The following is a 26,555-nucleotide window of genomic DNA, read 5'->3' as shown; positions in this document are numbered from 1 at the left end:
CATCGGTTTGGCTGGGACTTTGTTACAGCAAAGGTTGCCGTTCCCCTCCTCGGAGCCGATTTTCTGTATGCACATGGACTGTTGGTAGATGTAAAGAACCGCCGTTTGATTGATGCTGTCACATTTTGTTCTTATATGTGCACGCTCAGCGGGACTGACTCCATACGACTCTCTAGAATGCTCTCAGCCTCAGATGACTTCCACCGTCTACTTGCCGAGTTCCCAGCGCTCACTCAGCCCACTTTCTCTGCATCCACCGTGAAGCATAGTGTGGAGCAACATCTCACCACTACTGGTCCACCCGTCTACGCCCATGCTCGGCGCCTCGACCCGACCAAGCTTGCCATTGCAAAGGCTGAATTTGCAAACATGGAATGTCTGGGTATAGTCCGTCGATCCGACAGCCTGTGGGCATCACTCCTCCACATCGTCCCCAAACCGGGTGGCGCCCGTGTGGCGACTACCGGCGGCTTAATGAGGCAATGACACCTGACCGATACCCAGTCCCGAACATACAGGATTTTTCAGCTCACCTGGCAGGTAAGGTGATTTCTTTTAAGGTGGACCTCATCCGGGGATATCATCAGGTGCCGGTACACCCACTGGACATTCCCAAAACAGCCGTGATCATGCCGTTTTATCTTTTTGAGTTGAGCGCATGCCTTTCGGCCTCAAAAACGCCGCCCAATCTTTTCAACGCCTCATGGACTCATGGACTGGTTTTACGGAACATACCTTTTCTTTTTGTGTACCTGGATGACATCCTTGTAGCGAGCACGTACAAGTATCAGCACCTGGCGCACCTCCGAACACTTTTTGAGTGACTTAGCCGAAACGGGCTAATTGTCAACCCCGCCAAGTGCCAGTTTGGTCTCTCCACCGTTGACTTCCTGGGACACAGAGTCACTAAGGACGGTGCAGTCCCTCTCCCATCAAAGGTGGAGGCAGTAACACAGTTCCCACGCCCGCTCACTGTCAAATCCCTGCAGGTGTTCCTCAGCATGGTGAATTTTTACTACCGCTTCATCCCTCGAGCTGCTCAGCTCATGCGGCCCTTGCACGAGGCCTTGAAAGGTAAGCCCAAGCACCTTGTGGACTGGTCAGAGAGCAGGGACAAGGCATTTGCTGCCACCTAAGGCAGCCCTAGCAAATGCCACCATGCTGGCGCATCCTTCTTCAACAGCCTCTATCGCCATCAATTCGGACGCCTCGGACTACGCTGTCGGTGCTGTCTACGAGCAGTGGGTAGGCGGGGCCTGGCAGCCGCTGGCTTTCTTTAGCCATCAGCTGCGTCCCAGCGAGCGTAAGTACAGCACTTTCGACCGGGAGCTGCTTGGTCTCTACCTCGCCATCAGACATTTTCGTTCCTTGCTGGAAGGTTGACATTTCACTGCTTTTGTGGACCACAACCCACTGACATGGTCCGTCCGCCAGCAAAGTCATCTGTCCTACATTTGAGAGTTCACTACGGACTTGCAACATGTTGCTGGTAAGAACAACTACGTGGTGGACTGCCTGTCACGGGCTGTGGTGGGGGTAGTCCATCTTGGCTTTGATTACAGATCAGACCACAGACCCGGACGTGCAACTCCTGAGGACCTCAACTACAGGGCTGCAGATCGAGGACGTGGTTTTTGGAGATGCTGGCATCACGCTCCTGTGTGACATCTCCACAGGCAGTCCTCGGCCAATCGTTCCCACAGGATGGACACGACACATTTTTTATGTCATCCATGGTCTCTCCCACCCAGGTTCGAAAGCGTCACAGAGACTGGTTGCAGCAAAGTTTGTCTGGCACAGCCTCAAGAAGGACGTTAGGGACTGAACTAACCCCTGTGTTGAGTGCCAACGGGCCAAAGTACACCGTCACACTAAAGCCCCGCTAGAGTTGTTCCCGGTTCCAGAGAGACGTTTTGACCATGGGAATGTAGATCTGGTCGGCCCTCTGCCATCCTCTCACGGTATCACATACCTGTTAACCATGGTTGACAGGACCACCCGCTGGCCTGAGGCTGTGCCATTGACGTCAGTGGCGACTGTTCAGATGACACGGGCATTTATCGGAACCTGGGTTGGTCATTTCGGCACCCCTTCGGATATCTCCTCTGACTGAGGCGCGCAGTTCACGTCTGAGCTGTGGAATGCTGTCGCACAGAGCCTCGGAGTGAAACTCCACCGCACGACTGCATATCACCCGGAGGCTAACGGACTCTGTGAACGTTTTCATAGGTCAATGAAGGCTGCCCTGCGTGCCAGCCTCAAAGACAGCAACTGGGTCGACAAACTCCCGTGGGTGATGCTGGGCATCAGGACCGTGCCAAAGGAGGACCTACAGTCCTCATCCGCCAAACTTGTTTATGGACAGCCGCTGGGGGTCCCAGGGGATTTTGTCCCTAGCACTACGGTTCCTTGGTCTGCTACTCTCCAGCGGTCTACTCTATTGGACAATGCGAGGCTTTTCGCACCTGTCCCTACCAGGGCTCCGAACCGGTTCAAGGAATGAAAACGAAAACCGAAAACGCGTGGAATTTTACGGAATTTTACGAGGAACGGAAACGAAAACAAAATGGTCTTCAACTGTTCCGGAACAGAAACGTTATTCTGAAATCCACAAAACCGGTTAATAACATTTTTTTTTTTTTCTCTATATATTTTATAAAATTTCACAAAAGCATATCCTATGTCAGGGAGACTATTTCCGGTTGTGCGAAAAACAAGCCCGCATCTACACTGTTAATGTGAGCTAACAAGCCATTCCGTGTTTTGTGAGACAAACTGGAGCGCCTCTCCATTGACCGCCTCAAACTGGCTCACTTGGATGTGGCTAGGCCCGTTGACCTGGCCCAGCCCCCACGACGCGGACGGCCTCCAGCTCTGCCCCCACCCCAAGCCTCTCCCAAGCCTCCCACACTCCATGCCCCACACCCGTGTCATGACGGGACACCTGCCGCAGTTGGGTCTCATCAACCTCCGGTACAGCACAGCCGTTGTGGACGGTTAATACGCCCACCTCCCTGTTAACTGTTGATTAACTTCTGATATGGTGAATTCTGGGGGGACGTGTGTAGTGAATGTGACAGGCATAATTTACCTTTGTTATTAAGTGTGGTTCTACACACCGTTCATATTAAACGCAGCAGTTTGTTCTGTCTGTAGTTACTTCATGTAAGTATGACTGTTCAGAGATCGAGGTCTTTTTAAATGTTATGAATGTGTGATGACGTGTAGCCCCATGCCTGTTTTGTTGCTGGACAGCACCATTTTTGATTTCAGTGTTTTTCCTATCAAAATAAACGACACACACATTTGTGTGCTCAACGTCAGAAATGGTCTCTTGCGATTTACTGCAATTTCCACACATACATACAGTACAATAAATGGATGCACCAAAGGCTAAGGTAATTTAAAACCCTAACAAAACAAAAGTGGAGCTGAGGTATTTGTTTGGCAAGCTGATGATAGTTTAGTGCAACCAGATGATAGTTTACGCTAGGCAGACACTGTGCATTTTTTTCCAGCCATGACAGTATCCGACTGATTGTGACAAAAACTGTCAGACCACCTTAATTCAATTGGGGAACTGTGTTTGAATTAGGATCAGCTGAGCATCAGAGACTACAGTGCAATGCCGGAACAAATGCTACACTTGATATCCAGTATCAGGCTAAATTAATTATATACAGTAAGAGAGCCCAAACTACATGACCTTACCCTGCCAAGTTATCATGGTAGAGAAACCCTTCAGATGCTGGGGTAAAATATAAAGCAGTGTTACGTGACATATGCAATATAAGAAATATGTTGTTGTCTTACTGTGCACGGTTATGTTGACAATGTGACTGTACTTGCTGTTGTCTGACTGACACCAGTACACGCCGCTGTCATATGAGTACAAGACAGTATGACATCGAGGACCCGATGCTGCTGTCCACGAATATGGACACTGTGATATTTCCGGTTTCTTGGTAAACCACCTCAGTCTCCATCCAGTAGAGTTGCCCTGCACCTCACAGCTTAGGGAGAGAGAGTCACCTGTGAAGTGCTGAGTTCTATTGGGTTTAATCACCAAGGAGGCTGAAGGAACACCTGAGGAATCAGAACAAATGGAAGCACTGTATTTGTCTCAAAAGTCCCCTGATGCCACACCCTTGAAAATATATGGGCAAATACACAATGGTGCAATTATGATAAGCACATACTTATTTAATGACTGTACTAACCTGTGATAAAAAGAGGCTGAGGATCGCTGAACTCTGTGTGATAGGCTGGCTCTCCTCTCTCTGCTCTGCACACATAAACCCCTGTGTGTCTAAGAGCAGCAGGGCTGAGAGTGTAGGAGCCTCCAGTTTCTCTCTCACCATTAGAGAGAAGCTCTAGATAGTATGTTGTGCCTCCATATGTAACAGTGGGTAATCTGTTTCTAAAAGAAACATATCTGTACCAGTGGAATCTCCAGCCTGTAGTGGAGCCTCTAACCTCACAGCTCAGAGTCACTGAGTCTCCTTCAGTCAGCCAGGTCTGTGGAGGTCCTCTAAGAACTGGCTTTGGTTTTTCTATTGAAAGAAAAACACTATTATGGTTAGTGACTAATATGAGTTTGTATTTAAAATATTTTTTTGCATAGTAGTTGATATATATATATATATATATATATATATATATATATATTTTATGACTCTTTTTGAACCTATCAAAAGTTGAAGTTGTATAAAAGTAAAACTTACCAATCACATTCAAAGTAAAAGCTTCACTAAAGTCTGACACCATTTGGTTGTTTTTTTGTTGTCCCCTGCATGTGTAGTTGTCTTTGGATACATAAGTAGCGGTGAAAGTATAGAGATGATTTACAGACCAAAGAATCCCATTCCTGTACCAGCTGTACTCCCAGTCATGGTTTTCCTCTGTCTGGATGTTACACCGTAGGGTGACTGTCTCTCCACGGAAGATTTGTGTCCAATTAAGCTCCAAACTCACAACAGCTTTTGGTCTCTCTAACGGCATATCATACAAATACATATACATGTGCATAGAGTTAGTGTAAATAACAACTAGATAGAGAGATAGATAGATAGATAGACAGACAGACAGAGACAGACAGTCAGGCAGGCAGGCAATAACAACTAGATAGATAGATAGATAGATAGATAGATAGATAGATAGATAGATAGATAGATAGATAGACAGACAGACAGACAGACAGGCAGGCAGGTATAATACTCACCAGTGACATTTACCCACAATGCATCACTATATTGAGTATAGAAGACTGGGTCTCCTCTCCCAGCTCTGCACCAGTACTGTCCTCCATCAGATACTTTAACAGAGTTGATGCTGTAGGAGTTTATTTCAGACACACTAACATGCTGTGAGTCCAGTGTGGTTTTGTAATAGTAGAAGAGCCACCCAGCAGACTGCAATTCACAGGTCAGCAAGACATAGTTTCCAGTGAGAACTGGTGCAGAGCCCTTGAGAGAGAGTGTAGGTTTGGGCGGAGAACCTGAAGCAGATCATATTACAAATATCAGTCCTCTGGTTGCACTTGTGCACTCTCTCTCTTCCTCTCACACACACACACACACACAACACACACACATGAAGATAACACTATATAGTCAGTAAGTGAGTGAGTGAATGAGTGAACAAATGAGTGAACATTTCGAACACAGCTTAGAAGTCCTATAGTTCTGCCTGTGAACAGGTGATATTCACTAATTAGCTGAACTAATCTGTGCTAATTGGAACCAGCTAATTTACTAACAAATGGTTGGAAGAAATATGTGGTAGGATTTTTATCTTTATCTTTTTATCACTCACCCATCACTTTGAGAATCACTGATCCACTGGGGTATGATATTGTGGGTCTATCTCTCCTCTCCCCCTGACACCAGTACTGGCCCTTATCAGATTCAGCAGCTCCTCTGATGGTGAAGGTGTTTCCATTTGACTCAAACACAGGATTTGAACTGGGGGCTTTGTGCCACTTATACGTCCAGCCATCAAAATGGTATATTGTGCACTTGAAAGTGACAGTTTCTCCAGTGAACACAGGACTCTGTGGCTCTACGGTTAGCATTGTCACAGGCAGACCTATGGGGACAAGCATAAAGTAAATACCAGCAGCACCTCTCTTCTCCCCTGAAGTGAGCAGAGGGAAACAATCTAACTGAAGCTATGATCATTTAAAGACATGTACATGTTAATTTTATTACACTGTATGTGCTATCTATCTAGAGTATCTATCTATCTATCTATCTATCTAGAGTATCTATATATCTATCTATCTAGAGTATCTATCTATCTATCTATCTAGAGTATCTATCTATCTATCTAGAGTATCTATCCATCTAAATGTTTGAATAAGTAATCTATGGAGAATTGTATGAGGATTATACACAGAAGCATTGCTGAATACAGAAAGCATAGGCAACACCACAGTTACCTTGGACAACAAGAACAATGATTCCACTGGTCTCTGATGCTGTGGGTCTGTCTCTCCTTTCCCCCCGACACCAGAACTGGCCCTCATCAGAGTAACCAGCTCCACTGATGGTGAAGGTGTTTCCTTCAGACTCAGACACCGGATTGGGATTTAGGCCTTTATACCACTTGTATGTCCAGCCACGGTGAGACTCTATCTCACAAATCAGAGTGACCGTCTCACCAATGAACACACAGACCTCTGGCTCGACAGTTAGTTTAGCTTTAGGAAGACCTGTAGGACATGATTGGATACATTCAGTGAACATACTACTATGAGGGTTATGGTGGTCTAATGGTCAGGAATTTGGCATTGGACACGGAACCTCTAAAACTTGCCTATCTATTATATATCAAATGAGACACACAACCAAATTACAGAAATGCAATTGTTGTTTATAGTAGGCTATACTCACCCGACTCCAAAGCACACAGTCTTTGACTTTTATGGTGGTGAGAGACATAACTGTTTGCCAACACCATAGTGTAGAATGCCAACTAACCTGAAACAGTTAGATTGAGAACATTGCTCTGAAGACTATCTGCAATGCAGCGGTAGATCCCACCATCTTTTGCATGATGAATCTCAAATATGCTTCTCTGAACCCATGAAGTCACATCAGTAAAGTAGCCATAAGAATTCCTTCTCTGCAATTTGTACCACCTGTCATAGCTGTTCTGTCCTTTTACGCTGCAGTTAAGGTGGACAGTCTCTCCTTGGAAGATTGTTGTTCTGTTTGGCTCAAGAGTCAAAACAGCTGTCGATACATCTGTCCAAACACAAGAACACATGTCCTAATACAACACACATTACAGTTTTTCTCAGCCGCTTTGGTGCTTTTCTCACATCACTATTAACATTTGCACAGCAGTTAGTGCATTTCTCAAAACAATTAGTGCAAACTGCAAAACCTAGTGGATAACCTGCAAAAGCACGTCACTTGCTCAATATGGATAGTCCATTTCTCAAAAGCAAGTATTTATGTCAATGAAAGTGTCAGTGTCATCAAAATGAGAAGTCTTGACACCATCGTTTATGAACAGGATAGTCAAATGGCTTTGTCATGTTTTCATTATGATAGTTCTCTCAGTGTTTTCCAATGCAAAAAAAGGTCAGAACTCGGTGACACTACCTGAACATGCTCAAAACAGCACTATACAGTACTTGTACAACCATTTGAAAACTACAATAAAGTTACACATTAGGGGAGTAAGTGAGTACACGATACTGAATACGTACATTTTTACAGTATGCTCTTTGCAATTCTACAGCATTGTGACAGAATTTGATAACTAATTCAACAATTTTGTATGTAATGACTCAAGCAATGAAATGAAGACTATACGTTATATTGGGAACGACTATTCAGCATCGATAGGCCTAAGTATAGTCCATTTTGACTGACATGACATAAGCAAATGATAATGTTAAAAAACAGCAGAGAATTGACCGATCCCAAGCCCCTCCTCCCATTGTCAGTCCCATAGTTACTGTTGCTAAGTCGGACAAGTTTGCAGGAAAGTGTGCGAGAACGCGTGTTCAACATGGGGACGCAGCACCCCATTTAGCCGAGAGTGCAACAGTGTATGCTGGATTTCTGGGGTCAAGTAATCTTGATATATTCAAAAACAGAGGCCAGAAAGGCCTTCAGTATGCAGATGGACACATTCACAATGTCTGCTGTTATCAATGAGGTGGAACACCACAAATTGAGGACAAACAAATCCGGTGTCGTGGATCTTAATGGGATGCATGTTAACTGGGGATAAACAATTAGCACGTTATCACGAGCAGGTAGTTTACCTTATTTGCTGCAGATGTGACTGATTCAATAAACAGGTCTGTGCAAAAAATATGGTGTTGACGTGTCCATAACAAAAATCTAACCATATTTCGAGGATTAATAGAAGACTGGACCAAGTGCTGCAGATCCAAGTTCCCACGCAACTTGGGAGAGTGACTAGCCAAGCAGCTCATGTTGGGGAGGTGGAGAGATACTGTAGCTTCTCTTCGGTAGGCCCGATAGCCTACTTATTATTTTGAATAGCTGCTTTAGAAGGAAGAGTTCAAATAAACATGATACAAGTGTATTGAAAAGAAACCACTCCGAGTTCAAACCCATGCCTATCACGTTTGACATATCTGCAGTTTGCAGACGTGATTTGTCTTGCACTAGACTTGCCCGCTTATGCTATAATTAATTTAAACGTGGGCAATGTAGTAGCCTAGGTCTAATATGGGCGATTTCGAGACTGCATAGTTTTGAATCTGCACATGATTCGATTAAAGTTAGGCCTATGTGTGTTAACGTTTCACACTGTCAGGATATCGGATGTCACTTCTACAAGTATCCCAGGCTTATCTTTGAACCTTTTGAGCTCTTTTTAGTTATTTAGTTACTTAAGCTACTCGCAAAGAAGCATTATAGCATTCGCATAACTGGCGTATTGTCATACCGAATGGCCACTAGAAAATTCAAAATTGACCGAGGTCCTCCGAAGGTATGAGATACACGAGAGACAGTCGCTAGGGCGTCGGGCTTCTCACGGCGGAGTTGTTTGGAGGGCGTCGGAAGCGATGAGTGCTTCCGGGAATGCGAAAAAGCCGCCAGACCCATTGGAAATGGCGTTTGGTGGACTGGGATGTGATCATGGATTGTTAAGCATGGATAAGTTTGAAACTAGATCTAATGATTTGGAGGAGTTGTCAGGGAGCATGATAGTGAGAGTACTATAAGCGAAGGTGACGAAGGTGAATGGAATTTAATTCAAAGAGCATCGAAGAAAAGAAAAGGAAATACTAAACTAGATGAAACGAAAAGAGTTAGGACTGAGGTTAAAGTAGAGATTTGATTTCAAACCCCCTGTGTATTAAACCCATTAAAAGTCAGTGAAGCAATTTATAAGCAAATAGGAGAAGTTCGCTCCGTCAGAACGCTAAGAGATGGTAACCTGTTAGTGGTTTGTCAAGACAGTGATCAGAGAATGGGATTGATGAAACTTAAAACGTTACTGGGGAAAAGTGTTAAAGCCCAAGACTGGGAAGAAAGGGGTAAAATAATGGCGGTGATATCTGGAGTATCGACAGACTTGTCAGAAGAAGACATTAAAAGCAATGTTAAACGAGTTCGAGTCAGCAAAGTCAAGCGTTTGCAAGTACTTAGGAATGGAAGTAAAGGACCAAGTTTGTCTGTCTTGTTAGTGTTGGATGAGATTAAGATGCCTGAACGAATCATGATTGGGTATGTAAGTTATATGACGAGGACTTACATCCCCCCACCAACTAGGTGCTTTAAATGTCAGCGATATGGACATATTTCTTCTGCGTGCAAATCAAAACCCAGATGTGCTAAATGTGGAGGCGAACATGAATATGGTAAATGTGCGGAAGGAACGAAAATCAAGTGCTGTAATTGCGGAGGTGAACATAGTGCGGCCTACAAAGGGTGCGAAATGCATAAAAGAGCAGTTCAAGTGCAAAATGTTAAGGTAAAAGAGATCATTACTTATGCTGAAGCCATTAAAAAGGTTGACAAAGAAAACCAAGCAAAATCAAGGGTTAAAGTAGGTATGGCCCCTTTAGATTTAACCCCTAGTCAAGCTCAAACGACCCAGAAATGTTGTAAGGTAACTGAAGATACTTTAATTGTGGATAAGAAAAGTTTCATTGCTTTTATGGTGGAAGTGGTTAACTGTTCAGCCCAAGTGGCAAGTAGAAGTGATAGAATTAAAATAATTAAAAGAGCAGCAGAAAAGTATCTAGAGATTCATGATTTGTCAGTTGACTCTATTCATAACATGGTATTAGGAATTTCTGATAGCCAGGTACCAGGTGGCAGTTCGTAATGAGTCTATCAATTTTACAGTGGAACGCCAGAAGTTTAATTGCTAATGGTCAGGAACTTAAAAACTTTATTGAGGAATTAGATATTAAACCCAACATTATCTGTATACAGGAAACCTGGTTAAAATCATCACTTGATTTCATAATATATGGATATACAGCAGTACGTAAAGACAGGGATACTGCAGGAGGTGGAGTGGCCACATTTATTCAGCAGGGGATTAATTACAGAGCTTTAAATGCAGATAAAGAGGTTGAAACAGTCCTGGTTGAGATCTGGGTAGGTAAAACTAAGATTAAAATCGTCAACTTTTATAACCCTTGTAAAAGAATCCTGAGAGAAATGCTAGACAATATGTGTGAGGAGGGAAATGGGAAGCTAGTATTATGTGGAGATTTTAATGCACATAACACTCTGTGGGGAGGTACTAAGGTGGATGAAAATGGGAGCACTATTGAGGAGTTTATGGATGATTATAAGTTGGTTTGTTTAAATGACGGAAGGAATACTAGGTATGATGCGTCTCATGGAACAGGATCAGCAATAGATCTTACATTTGTATCTGATCAGATAGCAGGGGTAAGTGAATGGGAGGTTAGTGAAAATTCTCTTGGCAGTGATCACTATATTATTTGGTTAGGTATTAGAAATCAAAATGTGTGCCTTGAAGAGAATTGGTTTCCAAGATGGAGAATGAAAGAAGCAAACTGGGGGTTATATAGCATGAAGGCAAGTGGCAGGCTAATGGGAATAATGTCAGAAATGAGTAATGATGTTGATGAGTTAAATTCAACAATTACAAATATTTTATGTGAGTCAGCGGAGGAGGTTCTTGGCAAATCTTCTGGGATGAGGAAAAGAAGAATGGTACCTTGGTGGTCAGATGATTGTAAGGAAGCAATTAAAGCCAGACATAAAGCTTTCAAAATTGTTAAATCAAATCATTCCTATACCAACTTAATGGAATATAAAAAAATTACACTCAAGGGTTAAAAGAGTCATAAAAGAAGCTAAAAGGACATATTGGCGTGACTTTTGTGGTAAAATAGGAGCAGAAGTCAAAGTGGGTGATGTTTGGAGCATGATTAAAAAAGATGGGAGGCATTAGAAGGGAATTTTCTCTACCTGTAATTAAAAAAATAATGATAAAGAGGCAGTAACTAATCAAGAGAAAGCAGAGATGCTTGCAAAAGTTTTGTTAAGGTTCATAGTTCAAAAAAAACCTAACTGATGAGGAATTGTCTTGGAAAGTTAAAGTTATGGATGAGAGTAAAGGGCTACTGGGGAAACATGTAATAAACGAGAGTGTACCAGATAAGGAATTTACGTTATTTGAACTTAGGAGAGCGTTAAATGGGGTTAGGAATACTTCACCGGGGAAGGATGGTGTATGTTATAAAATGATTAATGAAGTCGATGATATGGCTAAAATGATAATTTTAAGTCTTTACAATAAGGTTTGGGAGCAAGGAAGATTGCCTTTGGGCTGGAAACATTCTGTAGTGGTTCCTATTGGGAAACCAGGGAAAGATAAGACTGAAGTTAAAAGTTACAGGCCAATAGCATTAACATCTAACTTATGTAAGCTTATGGAGAAAATGATCACTAGAAGACTAATGTATGAAATTGAAAAAGAGGTCTTGTCTCCCCACACCAGAGTGGGTTCCGTAAATGGACGTACTACGATGGACCCTGTTGTATGTCTAGAAAATGAAGTAAGGAAAGCGCAAGTCAGTAAAGAATCAGTCTTAGCAACATTCTTTGATATAGAGAAAGCGTATGATATGCTATGGAAGGAGGGACTGTTAATTAAGCTGAATAGAATGGGTATTAGTGGTAAGATGTTTAACTGGATTAGAGACTTTTTAAAGGATAGAACAATAGAAGTGAGAGTTGGGGTTAATTTTTCTAACATCTATTCAATAGAAAACGGAACACCTCAGGGTAGTGTATGCAGTCCAGTGCTGTTCAACATCATGATTAATGATGTTTTCAATACAATAGACGACATTAGAATTAATAGAGCATTATATGCGGATGATGGAGCTTTGTGGGTAAAAGGACGCAATATTGATAATATTACAACCAAAATGCAACTGGCTATTAACAAGGTAGAAAAATGGGCATGTGAGTGGGGTTTTCATTTGTCTATAGAGAAGACTCAATTTATTTGTTTTTTTTTTCAAAGAAAAGAATAAATCCCACACTAGAACTTAAGTTATATAATCAATCATTAAAACAAGTTAACGTTATTAGGTACCTGGGAGTGTGGTTTGATGTCAAGTTAACATTTAAGGAACACATACAGAAAATAAATAAAAAAAAAAAAAAGGGCATTAATGTTTTGAAATGTTTGTCAGGGTACAACTGGGGAGCCGCCAGGGATGTCCCTTAAAAGAATTTATATTGCACTGATAAGATCAGTGTTAGACTATGGATGTATTGTGTATCGTTCAGCATCTAAGACATTGATTGGTGAAATCAATAGAATGCAGGCTAAAAGTCTGAGGATATGTTGTGGTGCATTTAGAACATCTTCAATACCAGCATTACAAATAGAAACAGGAGAAATGCCCTTAAGCCTTAGACGTATTAAGTTGAGTATGGCTTACTGGATTAATTTAAAGGAACATGATGTATCACACCCCACTAAGAAAGTTCTTAACGAGTGTTGGGAATATGGTAGATCCCAGATTTGTAGCTTTGGTTGGGATGGTAATAAAATAGCAAACCAACTGGAAATAGATGGTATCAATTGTAGTAAGACTGTGCCCCTGGTAGGAACTCCACCTTGGTTGTTTTGTTCTCCTATGGTAATTATGGAAACCATAGAGATAGCTAAATCTGGAGGAGTGTATCAGAACGTAGAGCAATATCTAGGAAGTATGTATTATGATACAACACAGGTCTATACAGATGCATCTAAAGATTCAGAGGGTAAAACAGGTATTGCAGCATATATCCCTGATCACAAAATCTCTATTAAAAAGAGAACATCAGACCATCTGTCCATATTTGCAGCTGAAATGACAGCTATTATTATTGCATTACAGTGGATAGAAGAAGCTAGGCCCCCTAAAGCAGTTATTTGTTCTGATTCAATGTCATCTCTCACATCTATACAAAATGGAGAATCATCATGCCGACAGGATTTATTGAATGAAATTAATAATATCATATTTACAATCAGTCAACAGGGAATATCAATCCAGTTTGTATGGGTACCTGCTCATAAAGAAGTTGGTGGTAATGAGGAAGCAGACAAGCTGGCAAAAGAGGCAACTAAGGAAGAGGAAGTTCAGTTAAACATTCCTCTCAGCAGATCAGAAGTTAAGGTAATCATCAAACACAAAGTTAACTTAATATGGCAAGCTGAATGGGATAAGGAGAAGAAAGGTAGACATTTATATAATATACAAAAAAATATCCTAAATAACAAACCTATGTACCCAAACAGACAAGAGGAGGTTTGGTTTACAAGGATGAGAATAGGCCATACTGGTTTGAATAATAGCTTACATGTTGTAAATAAACATCCAACTGGAAAATGTGAGTTTTGTGGAATGAGAGAGGATGTAGATCATGTTCTTTTAAAATGCTTAAGATTCTCCAGACAAAGAGAAAAGCTAAAGAGGGAAGTGAACGCAGCCAAGAAAGCCTTCTCTTTAGACACCTTATTAGGTGAGCCTAGATCAGGAAACATCACTAGTGCTGTCATCACATTTATCAAAGAAACACAATTAGCAAATAGGATTTAGTTGGTTGTTTTGTGTTTTTTTTTTTATTTATTTTTTTTTATTTTTTTTTTTTTTTTTTTTTTTTTTATTTTTTTTTTTTTTTTTTTTTTATGATTTTCCTTGAAATAACATCCAATTGATTGCATCTCAGTCCAGTAGATGGCGGTAATACACTTTGCCTGTAAACTGCCATAAAACCTGACAGAAGAAGAAGAAGAAGAGGTCCTCCGAAGTCCTCATTGTGACATAGCAAAAGGAGGCGGGGCTTGGGATCGGTCAATTGTATGAAAGCAACTGATACATGTCCAAAACCATTTGCAATTTGTTCAAAGGAAGGAGAAATTGCTAGTATGATGTGCACAAATGACTAAATATTGTGGAGGTTGTACTAATAGTTATGAGAATTTTCATTCTGATCTGAAAAAAGCACCAAAGCGACTGAGAAAAACTGTAACAGACTTTTACAATGATGAGTTTTACCATACATTCTCCACTATGTAAGGGATAATGTATAGAACGTCGGTCATTATGGGGAAAATAAGTCCCGACCTTATTTTCCCATAATGACCGGTGTTCTATACATTATCCCGCTTATTATACGGCTACTTGCCAAAACGAAAAAATAAACTCCATGATATGTCTCTTTACACACTCTTAAAAGTGCTGGGTTATTATTTTAACTAAAGCACTGGGTTAATGACATTTTTACTTTTATTGGGTTATCATAACCCATGCTGGGTTATTGTTAAGACCCAGGTGCTGGGTTAGTGGCTGAGAGCACAAAAAATCATGTAATGCACCCAGTGCCTGGGTAATTTTAACCCAGTCATTGGTCATTATAATATAGTCTACCAGTTGGATTGACAATCGCAAAGACATGAAGACAACAGTCTTGTACCCCTGGAACAGTGTTCTAGAATGTTTGATTGCAACCGTTGGTCCTCCACATCAAGCGACAAGCCGGCAGTGAAAGCTCGAAGGTATGTTGAATTTGTGTAAAATCCGTATGCCACAATTTATATGATGATATATGATATGATATTTGGTAGAATGCATAGACTAATCCGGTGTAGGCTAACTTTTTGAAGATAGTAACGTTATATTAAGGTTAACATTAACGGTGACGTTAACGTTGCTACACAAGCTATTTTTCAAGCTATTTGGTTATGTTAGCTGCTAACGTTAGCTGCTAACTTGCATACTGTAGGCCAACTAGCTAACTTAGGATAACACATAAGTAAACTCATTGTAGAAGTGTTTTTAATCAGATACTGTATTCTATGACGTCTGTTGTGGTTAGAAAGTGCTTTAACGGGATGTGTTTTCAGCAAACGTTAGGTAGGTAGAAGCTAGCTAGTTAAGCGTTAACGTTAGCTTGCCACTTCGCTGGCCATTGCAGGGAGTCATAGCAGAGGTGAAGTTCGGCACTTCTTTTGAATCTGAGGGACTAGAGGTGACTACATATTTGGCATTTACGTTCAATTTAAACATAACAGAAACAGTAAAGCGGAACTTCAAGCGTAACTCTGCCAAAATGCAGCCTAGGGGGTTTTTGGGAATGTACCTGAATCAAACTTTAGTTTAAAACCATAATTACGTCCATTTTAAGCTTCTATGAGTTGTCGTTTTCGGGTGGGGTGGCCTTTTGAATGCACTACTATTTTGATACATGATCGTGTCAAAATCTGTATTTTTAAAACACTAAGAAGGCTCAACACAACTTGAAACTTTGATCGAAGTATTATCAGTGTCTATACACATGAACTCGAGCATTGAGAACATTGTTCGTGTACACATAGTTTACTAAAATGAAAGGGTTTGTTTTTAAAATAGCGCTAGCGATTTGATCAGTGTCGATCATGTATAAAAGTAGTAGTGCTCCTATCATCAAAAGGCCATTTCACCTGAAAAAGTAGTAGACAATGCAAGCTTAGAAGTGGCAAGCTTCGGACGTAATTTTGCTTTTATGACATCCTCTACATTCACATTGCACAGTAGCCTAGATCACAATCTACATATTTGTCATATAATGTATTGATAACAAGGTCCTCAAATTGTCTATAAACTAATGCTCCGTACATGATTATCTGTTCCACAGGCAATGTTCAGCCCCACTCATATTCCAGATCCTGCCCAGTTTACAGCTGCAACACAGGTACACAGTAAAACCTTGACCATCATCACCCTAGCATCTATAATTTGGTTCTTAGCTGAAGTTCACTTTGGTTTCAGTCATGTGAAGTTTGTCATCAGGAACACAATATATGAGCAGATAGATCTAACTAGCCTACTATTCAAACATTTCCTTACATACTGAAATCCACTGCTTCATCAATCCCTTGTTTAATCAAATATATCCCTGTTTGTTCCCTACATTTTTACTATCTGTGTCTGTTTCATAGCCATGTACAGTTACTCCCAACAGCAGCAATTGTTTTTTTTACTGGATGTATTGTACAGCTCAGCTGTGTTGTTGCCGTTTTTAGTTGCTGTGCTGCTCAATAATGGAATAATAACCATAATTTAGGTCAAAATTGAAATCACAATTATTTAGCCTAAACCAGGAGTTCTCAACATTTTCTATCCCATGGCCCACCTAGACATACTTGTAACAAAAAACAGGGCCTGGTAAATAGCCTATTGTTAACATACTGTATGTGAATGTTAGCCTCTTATATTGACCTGGGTTAAGATGAGTTGCATGTGTGGCAATTACTCAGCCCACTGACTTTAGTTTATCTAATTGTGATAAACTTGACGTACTGTTCACTCCAATAATTTCGTTTTTCTTTATTTTCTAATGACACCGGATAATGACGGGACTGTTACAGCGACCTCCACACCACCCTCTTCCAGAGCTCCTTCAGAAGACTAACGATAGTAAGATATTTTACATGTAATGTATGTTATCATTTCATAGTGACAACTGTTAATTGGCAGAAGGAAGCCAAATATGAAGGGCTGGGCTCTCCTGAACGTAAGCTATTTAGCATGCAGATGGAGAACACACTGACACAGGCACACACACACAAAATACACAGCACAGTCCTATTCAAAATGGAGAATGACAAAAATTACAGAAAAAGTTTGAGAACCACAGGTGTGGGGTCACTCGTTTAGCTCTGTTAGTTGGACCTGGGTGATGCTGTTATTTGTGTAACGGGCCCTTTTTTCTGTATTTCCTAGTGGCACAAGATGATTGGCAACAAGAGACACCCAGTGATGAGCTCTCCTGAATGTAAGTTAATTAACACGCAGACACAGAACAGAGTCTGTAAAGCAACTTTGTAAGCAATTAAAGCTGTGTCACTCACAGACACTCATTTCGGTTACATTACCTGTACAGTCTAGTCTGTTCTCCTGCAATCAAACTAGCTGTCTTAGTCTAAAACTACATACAGTCAAGTTAGTTTGACCCGAGAGCATGGTGGCTAGCTAGCAGGTATCTTTATATTAAAGACAATGTTTCTACTACTAGGCTGATAGAGATTCCACTTGGTAGTCACTAGAGTAGCTGGCTGCCTGTTTCGGTTTTAATTTTGGGTAGGAAGAAAAGTCTCTCTCTCTCTCTCTCTCTCTCTCTCTCTCATAGGCTAGGCTGTGCAGAGTCCAAAAAGGCTGCCCTCATTCATACGTCATTCTGACTGAATCTGATATGATCTGACACTGATTACCTAAAAGAATCATTAATCTTTGTTTTAACCTTTTTAATCTTTGTGTTTCAAGTGCCCCATCTGTCCCGTCCAGACCTTCCACACAGGATCCCTCAAAGTAAGACATATTTTAGTGTATGATGTGTTTCATGTGTCTATACTTTTTACTCTGTGTTATGGTAGGCTAGAGGCTGAGAGAGGGTAGTCACTAGAGTAGCTGGCTGCCTGTTTCGGACAAGACACATTTCATCCATTGTATTTTTGTTAACACCTATATTTTTTCTGTTTTCCACAGGTCAAAGATTTCCCAGATCAGCTCCTGCAGGATGCACAGGTATTTTGGACAAGTTCTCTCTACTGTTGTCACTACACTACTGTATTATGAGCATTGCTAGTTAATTGTTTTTTTTGTTTTTTTTTAGTTTTTTGTAAAATGTTTTTTAGATTTTAGTAAAATTGTTGTTCAAAATGAAATGAAACAGTGTTTGAATGAAATGAAACATTGTTTTTTACTTTTGTACTGTAGCCCATTTGTGGCAATCAATAAAAAATATAAAAAATAATATAATGTATTCTCCTATGTCTATTTCAGCTGATTTTTTCAGCCCTATTTCACCTTGATGTACATGAGTAAAATAAAGTAAAGAAATATGTTTTTCGAAATCCATAAGCAAAAAAACAGAACACCCAATAGTGGGTCAAATATATAACCCAACAGAGAGGTAAATATGAACCAGTAATGGGCTGGTAGGTCATATCCATTTTTCTGGGTTATTTTGACCCATCATGTTAGTAAGAATGACCCATAGTTGGTTTGATAAAAGTAACCCAATTTAGAGTTAAAGTCACCAACCCAATCGATTATGTTATTTTAACCCAACATGAGGTCGGTCCAATAGTGACCCAGGTACCTGGGCTAGGAATAACCCAATTTGGGTTGTTTCCAACCCAGCATTTTTAAGAGTGCACTTATTTGTTACCGTTTCGTCGTGGCTTTTGCTGAGAAACAAATGGTTCGCAACACACGCTGAACTTGAATCAAACATTCTTTAGAACACAACTGATCAACCGTCTGCTTTCACTTTTGAATGAAATTCCAAGCGCAAACTCCGTTGCCATTGACAGCGGTCATTCTTGTTTTCAGAGGTCCTTTCCCAAGAAATAATGACCGCTAGAACCAAAGATCCTTGATTACTAGCTCCGCTTTAACCCTCTCTGCTAGAACTTTCTGAAATCCCATTCAAGTCAATGGAGCATTCTACTTGCATTGTGAAGAGCCGTATAATAACAAATTATAAAGCGGCAGAGAGAGAAAGAAAGAGAACTGGTTTGTCACTTTGTAGTTTGCAGACAGAATTATGAACAAATCCTTACCCTCAGTGTTTCCAAAGTAGATGTGAAAAGTAAAAACTGAAAGAAAGAAAGATATGAGGATCACTTGGGCAGGGGCACATACAAACAAATAAACAAAATCCTTTGTATCTCAGCTCATGATTGTAGATGGACTCAAAAACATGGAGGAACAACTTCAACCATACACATACAGTAATTATTTAAAAAAAAGAAAATCATGTGATGGGTGCACACCGTTTCCAAGTGCAGTTGTGAAAGAGGCTGTTCACAACTGCACTGTAAACCCGAACGTCCAAAGTAATGAAATATATTAAGTAGTGCATACTCAAAGTTTTAGACAAAGTTCTACTAACTTAATTATGTCAAGTTGGTGTAACTTGTTCTTCCATTTTAAGTTATTTTAACTAATATTTTTTGATTAAATTCAACTGTTTTGTGTTGTATGTAAGTATAACTTAAAAACATTACTTAAGTACAACTTAAGAGGAATAAGTAATTACATATTCTTCCTTTTTGAGTTAACTTAACTGATCATTTTTGATTAAATGGAACTATCTTGAGTTAAAGTAAGTATAACTTAAAAACACTATTTAAGTACAACTTCAGAGGAATAAGTAATTACATATTCTTCCTTTTTGAGTAAACTTAACTGATCATTTTTGATTAAATGGAACTATTTTGAGTAAAAGTAAGTATAACTTAAAAACATTACTTAGGTACAACTTAAGAGGAATAAGTAATTACATATTCTTCCCCTTTGAGTAATTTTAACTGATACTTTTTTATTAAATGGAACTATTTTGAGTAAAAGTAAGTATAACTTAAAAACATTAGTTACGTACAACTTAAGAGGAATAAGCAATTACATATTCTTCCTTTTTGAGTAATTTTAAGTGATCATTTTTGATTAAGTGGAACTATTTTGAGTAAAATAAGTATAACTTAAAAAAATCAATTTAAGTAGGCCTACAACTTAGCCTAATAGAAATAAGTAATTTCATGTTCCACTTTTGTGAGTAGCCTAGTTCAACTAAACCTTTTTGATTAAATGTATGATGTGTAAAAGTAAGCAGAACTTTAAAACATAACTTTTTTTAAAAAGCACATATATATCAGATATAGTAGCCTACATGCTCAAATAGCCTACAGTAAAATGTCGAAGTGCTTCGCCAAATAAGTAAAATCGATCACAAAGAAATCGCAATCATATTAAAACAGTTTCATCTGAAATGCATTAGACTTTTTGTGGAAAAACTAATCAGTGGGTACCTAGAAGTTTACATGCACTAAAGGAAGAACCTTTAAAAAAAACTAGTAACATGGTTTTGGTGGGCCGCAATTGGAAAGAGTAACGTTTAAAATCAGAAAAGAGTAACGTTTAAAATCAGAGACATTCCCCCCGCCCCCCGGAATTCAGCCGTTTGGTCGAGCCCAGCGGGCGGGAAGCAACTTCAAACAAACAAAAGCCAACAGAAAGCCTCAGCAGGAAGTCACCGCCTTCGTGGAGTAGTCTGCATCATTACACTTGCCACTTACTGTAAGTTTTGAATGTTATTATTAGTTTACTTTTACTTATTTTATTGTTAACGTGTTTGTCTCAGAGAACGTAGACCTTCTCAAAGTTACTTAGCATCTACCACTAGCAGAGAGCGATGCAACTCTCCTGCCAAACAGATGAGAGGTTGCTGCTAGCATGAGCACTAACGTTAATGGAGTGGTCGGCAGTTGACATTTAGCTTGAGTCTGTATGTGGCCCACTAAAAGTTAGATGGAGATAGATAGATAAATACTTTATTGTAACCCATGGGGAAATTCAACAAATTACACACTCTAGCAGCACAACTAGCACTACCAGAGTGGGCTAGCACTACCAGACTCAAAATAATTTGACGACGGATGAATCTAGCCACGCGCTCATTCCCCGCGCTAATGTGCTGTCAGACACCTCATATGTAATAGTTTTTTTTGTCGATAGAAACGTTCAATAGTGTACCGCTAAGGTCCAATATTAAAATAGCATTGACGAGCATGCTCGAACTGAGTTCCTACACTGCACATTCACATTTTTTCGTAGCTTCTATGGACGTTAGTTTTTAAATTCTGAGTGAGTTGGTGCAGTGAGCATCTAGCTAGATTGCTGTTAACAGAACTAGAGTTAACTAGTGCTGCGTCCGTGTAAAACAAACATGCAAGCAGTTTTTGTAAGGTAATATGTGGTTATATTATGTAGTAAGTATAAGCATTTTAAAATTCTAAACTTGTTCTTTGCCTTTTAGGTTGCTGGTCCAAGAATGATCTGGAACTGTAAGTTGTGCACAGCTTCTTTCACTTCCAAAATAGAGTTATTTAGACACTACAGGCTGCAGCATAGCCACTACTGTACAATCAGCCCTCTTCCATGTCTCTCTCGCCGGATTGCATATGTACATTTCTGACACTTAGTGCATTGAGTACTCATTGGTCAAGATATCACACAGCCTATCAGTCCCACAGAGCAGAGTCAAGGGCCTGTGGTATTTAAATGCCCTTCATACACATTTCAGCAAACCTTTTCTCAAGCAGATGTGTTCAGTCATCTCAGAAAGCAAAACGTATGGCATATCATCTTGCTGCACCATAATTTTTCAGGCCAAAAACTCCAGCATTGAATCTGTTCTGGTTTCAGCTCTACCAGAGGTTGCTCAAGTGCACATTAGAGAACAAACAACTACAAGACATCAAATGTGACTGTTCATGGCACAGACTATGTCTGTGGAATGTTTCTGTCTGTAGGAGTCAGCGGTGGACTGTCAACATTTTGCAAAATAGAACAGATCTTCCTTGTAAATCACAATGTATCTTTTCTCTGTTGTGATTATGACTCCTGGTATGTAGAACATCTACGGTCCTATGAGGTGACAACTGCAAACACAAGCCTGTCGATCCACCTGCAGTCTGGTCTGAATGACACAGTCCCTCTTCCAGCATACAAGATAGACGGCTCGCTGCTGCTAACCCTCAAACGGTTCATTCAAGTGAGACAGAACTAAGGTAATAATGGTTATTTTATGTATCAGTTATTGTGTCTTTATTCACTCTCTGGCTTTATTTGTATAGCACCTTTCATACACAGAATGCAGCTCAAATGCTTTACATTTGGAGCATGTAACACAAATTAAGCAATTTACAGTTAGGTACATAAGTATTTGGACACATGCTAAAGTTGACTAAAAGAGTAATAAAAAAATAATCTAAGGATTTGATCTTAATGCCTTAATTGATGAAATGAGGAAAAATCCAACCTTTAACGATACCAATTTTTGTTGTGAAAGAATAATGTATCGTAAATAAACAAAATGTTCTTCCTTAACACACATGGGCCATAAGTATTTGGATGCCTGTTTAAATTGCCTTAGAGATTTTTAGATTTTTCTTTTTTCTTAGCCAGTTAATACATGGATCCAGGATACTATGCATCCTGATAGTCACCTAGGCCTCTGGAATTAAAATAACCCCACACCATCACCTATCCATCACCAAACCTAAAGATTGGCATGGTTCTTTTCAGCTTGCCAATTATGGTTTCTCAATGCAAATCAAACCAGCTAATAGGCTAACTGAACTAAAACCATGCCAATCTCTAGGTATGGTGATGGGTATGTGATGGTGTAAAGCTATTTTAATTCTAGAGGCCGAAGTGACTTTATCAGGATGCATAGTATCCTGGATCCATGTATTAACTGGCTAAGAAAAAAAAAATCTAAAAGTCTCTATAGTAATTTAAACAGGTGTCCATATGGTATTCTGTAACAACCTGATTTTGTCTTCTCAGTAGCACAATGGCAGCTTCATCCCCTGAACCAATGATTCTACGTGTTGTTGAGCCAGACCAGGCTAGAAAATTAAAACTCAACTCACGACCAGCCTCTGTTGATGCACTGATCAATATTCTAAAAGAACAGCTGGACATTGACCTTGACTTTGATTTACTTTATGAAGATCCAGACTTCGATGGAAAACTTACATCCCTGAAAGACATTGAGGAATTGCCACAAAAAGCAGTTGTGCACATTTCACTTTCACAAGACTCCAGTTCTATTGCATCTACTATTCTGCTTTCAGATGTGTCCTCTCCAGAGCGTCTCAGCAGGTGGCCTACGGGACCTTTTCCAGTTCCCACCTTTGCTTTTGATGTTGAGCTGAAACTTAGAGATGGGAATGCGGAATATGAGAAGAACCACACACCCCTTAAAGTGACAAGAGACCTAAAGCATAACATTTTAGAAAAGCTTGCATCTACTATATATGGTTTTAAAGCTTACGCAAGTGATAAAGACATCGCAATGGCTGCTGAGGCTCTTGTAGCCAAACATCCCTGCCTGAAGGAAGCAGGATCTGAGAGTGGCTGGAATGGATGGAAATACAGCCTCAAGTTCAAAATGGGCAATTACAGGAACAAGATGAGGCGTGCTGGATGTCAGGAGGTCACCGTTAATGCTGGAAGAAGAAGTAGAAGTAATCCTGAAAATGAACCTTCACATTCCAACATTAAAAGACCCAAGCGAGCAGAAGTGAACTTCCTACCCAACTTTGCCCAAGGAAAGGATCCTTCAAGCCTTGAGGAGTTGAGGCAGACAATTGTTGAGGAAGTCAAGAAGACTGAGAAGGACCTGCCCCTCATTAGAAAGATGATGGAGACCACATTTCCCCTATGCCGACAGACCATAGTGATGTCCTGCCCACCAGTGAACGAGCTCATGAACCTCTGGCCTGCTCTCAAAATAGAATCTGAGGTAATGTGGATCAGCTCTCTCACTTAAAATTGTGATTCTTACTCATTTTGCCACAGTTTTCTTCTGTATAAATGTCTGCTAGATTTGTGAAATTAAACTCCTGTGTTGCTGTATTCTCCTACTGTTATTTCAATGTAGTTGTATGCAGAGTTCCAGCGGATTACGAATCAGAACCTGCCCAACACATTCTATTCTGAGCTTGACCGCCATCTTCCTCGACTGATGACCTTATTCAGACAGAAAGCATCAAAAACTGGGAAGACCGCAGATGTTCTCACTGAAATTTTAAAAATCCACGATGAACAGGTAAATAAATTACACATTTCATTAAAGCACAAGTTCAGTTTTTTTAAGACATTTAGCCTAGTTTGCAGATTGTTTAAGAGGAAATACAATGGCTAATGTTGACAATGACAAATTCTTCTGTTCTGAGTTTTGGTGGACATAATGTTCTGATTGGACAGCTTTGTTCAGTAACCTCTTTTGTATATACAACTCTGTTTTTATATGAACAGGAAATCCATGACATCTTCACCAAGCGCACTACGGCTCTCCGAGCCCTTCCTGTGTATCTGCGCGAGGATGTTTCTGATTTTTTCAGAACCTGCACAGTGAGTCTCCTAAGTCACTAACAGATTCTACTGTGTTAGCAGAAAGAAAGAGCTGGAAAACACTGCAGCTTAGTCTTTTATTTTGTGCAAGCAAATAGAAAATGACTGACGTGACGGTGTTACTACATAATCTTCTGAGGAAGATGTAGTAATATCTAACGTCAGTCATTTCCTATTTGTTTGCACCAAATAAAAGATAAAGCTTGTAGTGTGCTCTAGCTCTTCCTTCCTACAAGCACTGTCCTACTGTGAAGCACCTGTCAGCTGCTAGATGAGTGCCCCTCTCAATCTAGATTCTACTGGGCTCATGTGTGTAAAGTTATGAGTAAGATTCTCTTGTGTACAATAGACCCAGATCCATGTTTATGTTTGTTAAATGATGACACAGTCTTGCATTTTAAAATAATTTATAATAATTTTAGCTAAAAAACCATTTTGAGTTACTGGTATGATAAGAACTTGAATTTAGTCAGCAACTGGATGAGAAATGTCAGATACATGGCTAACTTGGAACTCTCCACAGCTCGAGCCCATCGGGCAAAGCCAGAAACTGTGGATGCTTGGGAACATTTTGTGTGTGAACTTCTTAGAGACTCTTGAGTTATATCTGCACCCCTCCTTGAACAATTTTCAAATCTTCAAAATCTTCAAAATTTTCATCAAAATACTAACATGTTTTAGGACCTACCTTTGTTTAGTCCACCCATATATTTTTAGTATATGGCCTGTTTTCTTTCTCCTCACTATGAAGAAACTGCATTGGCGTTGTATTCAAAGTAATACGATAGTAATAAGATGTAAAGTAAAACATTTTCCTGCAAATGCCCTTTAGCTTGGTTTCAGTCTCTCAGACCACTTAGATTATCTGTTAATTTGGCTAATTTATGTGTGCAGAACATGGATCTTATGTTTTTCACCTGTTACAATGAGACCCAGGTCTCCCTTACTTGATTTCAACAGGACTTGGTTGAAGAAAGATAAATGGTATGTCATCTGTTCTGTTCCATGTGTGATAAGTATCTCTCTTTCATTTATTAAGGACGAGTCTGATGAGCCAGAGCTTGATGGTATTGCAGTGGGCCTCCTTACTGTCATCAGTGACCATGACGCAGTCCAAAGTCCAGTTCACTACCAACCTGTGAGAGTCTCTGTCGTCATTGAAAGTGATGCCGTGGTCAGCCTCCCCAGACTTGGCGAAGCCTTCCTGGTAATCTTTGGACTGATCTATGCACTACACCTCAGCTATCCCAAAGCACTGACCAACACTTTTTGAATTTATTCAAAAGATTTTACTTGGTCTAGAAGGTGGCAAACTGTCACCCAAGTTGCAGACCCTCAAGAATGACTTGATGTTGTAGAAACTCAACTGAAAGAAGGCTGTAGGGTTACCAGACTAGTTCAGTTTTCCTTTTGTCTGCATACTGTAATGCCTACTAAGTTACTGCACAGGTGTTTAAGCTAATAGGCCCAAAAACACAATATGCATTGGTTCTCATTAAAGTGATGGTTTGGAGTAAAATTCACCCTAGGTTAATTGCACCATGACAACCAGTCAAAAACGTTGCCACTAACGTAACGTGTATATCTGGTTAATTACACCACTAATAATTCCTGTAATGTTACCACACTTCTTCAGTAGTACACATAGGGTCTGTACTTGTGAACCAAGGCATTGGAAAGTTTGTAAGTACACCACATTTTGTTAAAAATAGCACTTACCTACTAGTTTCTGATCTTCTGCTACTAGCTACCGTTGTGCACTGCTTTTTTACTCACTTTTTTTTCTGAAACGAGGAAGTGGTGTCTGCAGTGGTAGCTAGCAGTAGCAGAGAGAAGAAACTATCGGAAGTGCTATTTTGATAAAATCTGATATACTTACGAACTTTCCAATGCCTCGGTTTATGATGACTTACGGACCCCAGGTGTACTACTGAAGAAGTGTGGTAACATTCCAGGCATTAATAGTGGGGTAATTTACCAGATATACACGCTACGTTAACGCCAATACTAACCTAATCAGCGACTAGACCTAAAACGAATGTTCGACCATTGCTAAAAAAAACTATTTGGTTTGGGGGTATTATCATGCAATTAACCTAATTTTACT

General features: G+C 40.1%; 2 protein-coding genes and 1 long non-coding RNA gene across 3 annotated transcripts in view; 2 read left to right on the top strand and 1 right to left on the bottom strand.

The window, feature by feature from the left end:
• Positions 1 to 26,555, top strand: part of LOC125289084 (basement membrane-specific heparan sulfate proteoglycan core protein-like) — a 947,802-nt gene that overhangs the window by 707,816 nt on the left and 213,431 nt on the right. The window lies entirely within an intron of this gene.
• The window catches only part of LOC125289217 (basement membrane-specific heparan sulfate proteoglycan core protein-like), a 33,317-nt gene that overhangs the window by 5,668 nt on the left and 1,094 nt on the right, over positions 1 to 26,555 (bottom strand). The window contains exons 3-10 of the mRNA XM_048235946.1: positions 19,087 to 19,122; positions 6,981 to 7,247; positions 6,440 to 6,712; positions 5,815 to 6,087; positions 5,222 to 5,497; positions 4,725 to 4,991; positions 4,221 to 4,553; positions 3,814 to 4,086 (exon numbers count right to left, since the gene is read on the bottom strand). Coding sequence (XP_048091903.1) covers positions 3,814 to 4,086; positions 4,221 to 4,553; positions 4,725 to 4,991; positions 5,222 to 5,497; positions 5,815 to 6,087; positions 6,440 to 6,712; positions 6,981 to 7,247; positions 19,087 to 19,122 — 1,998 coding nt within the window. The remainder of the gene's footprint in view (positions 1 to 3,813; positions 4,087 to 4,220; positions 4,554 to 4,724; positions 4,992 to 5,221; positions 5,498 to 5,814; positions 6,088 to 6,439; positions 6,713 to 6,980; positions 7,248 to 19,086; positions 19,123 to 26,555) is intronic.
• On the top strand, positions 20,131 to 23,749 carry LOC125289252. The gene is made up of 4 exons (XR_007192598.1): positions 20,131 to 20,602; positions 21,342 to 21,369; positions 21,940 to 22,095; positions 22,877 to 23,749. It is a non-coding gene; the product is annotated as an uncharacterized LOC125289252 (long non-coding RNA).

Source organism: Alosa alosa, chromosome 24, assembly GCF_017589495.1.
Source record: "Alosa alosa isolate M-15738 ecotype Scorff River chromosome 24, AALO_Geno_1.1, whole genome shotgun sequence".
NCBI classification, from domain to species: domain Eukaryota; kingdom Metazoa; phylum Chordata; class Actinopteri; order Clupeiformes; family Clupeidae; genus Alosa; species Alosa alosa.
The sequence above is the reverse complement of the archived record's forward strand: the minus strand, read 5'-3'. Positions and strand labels throughout refer to the sequence as shown.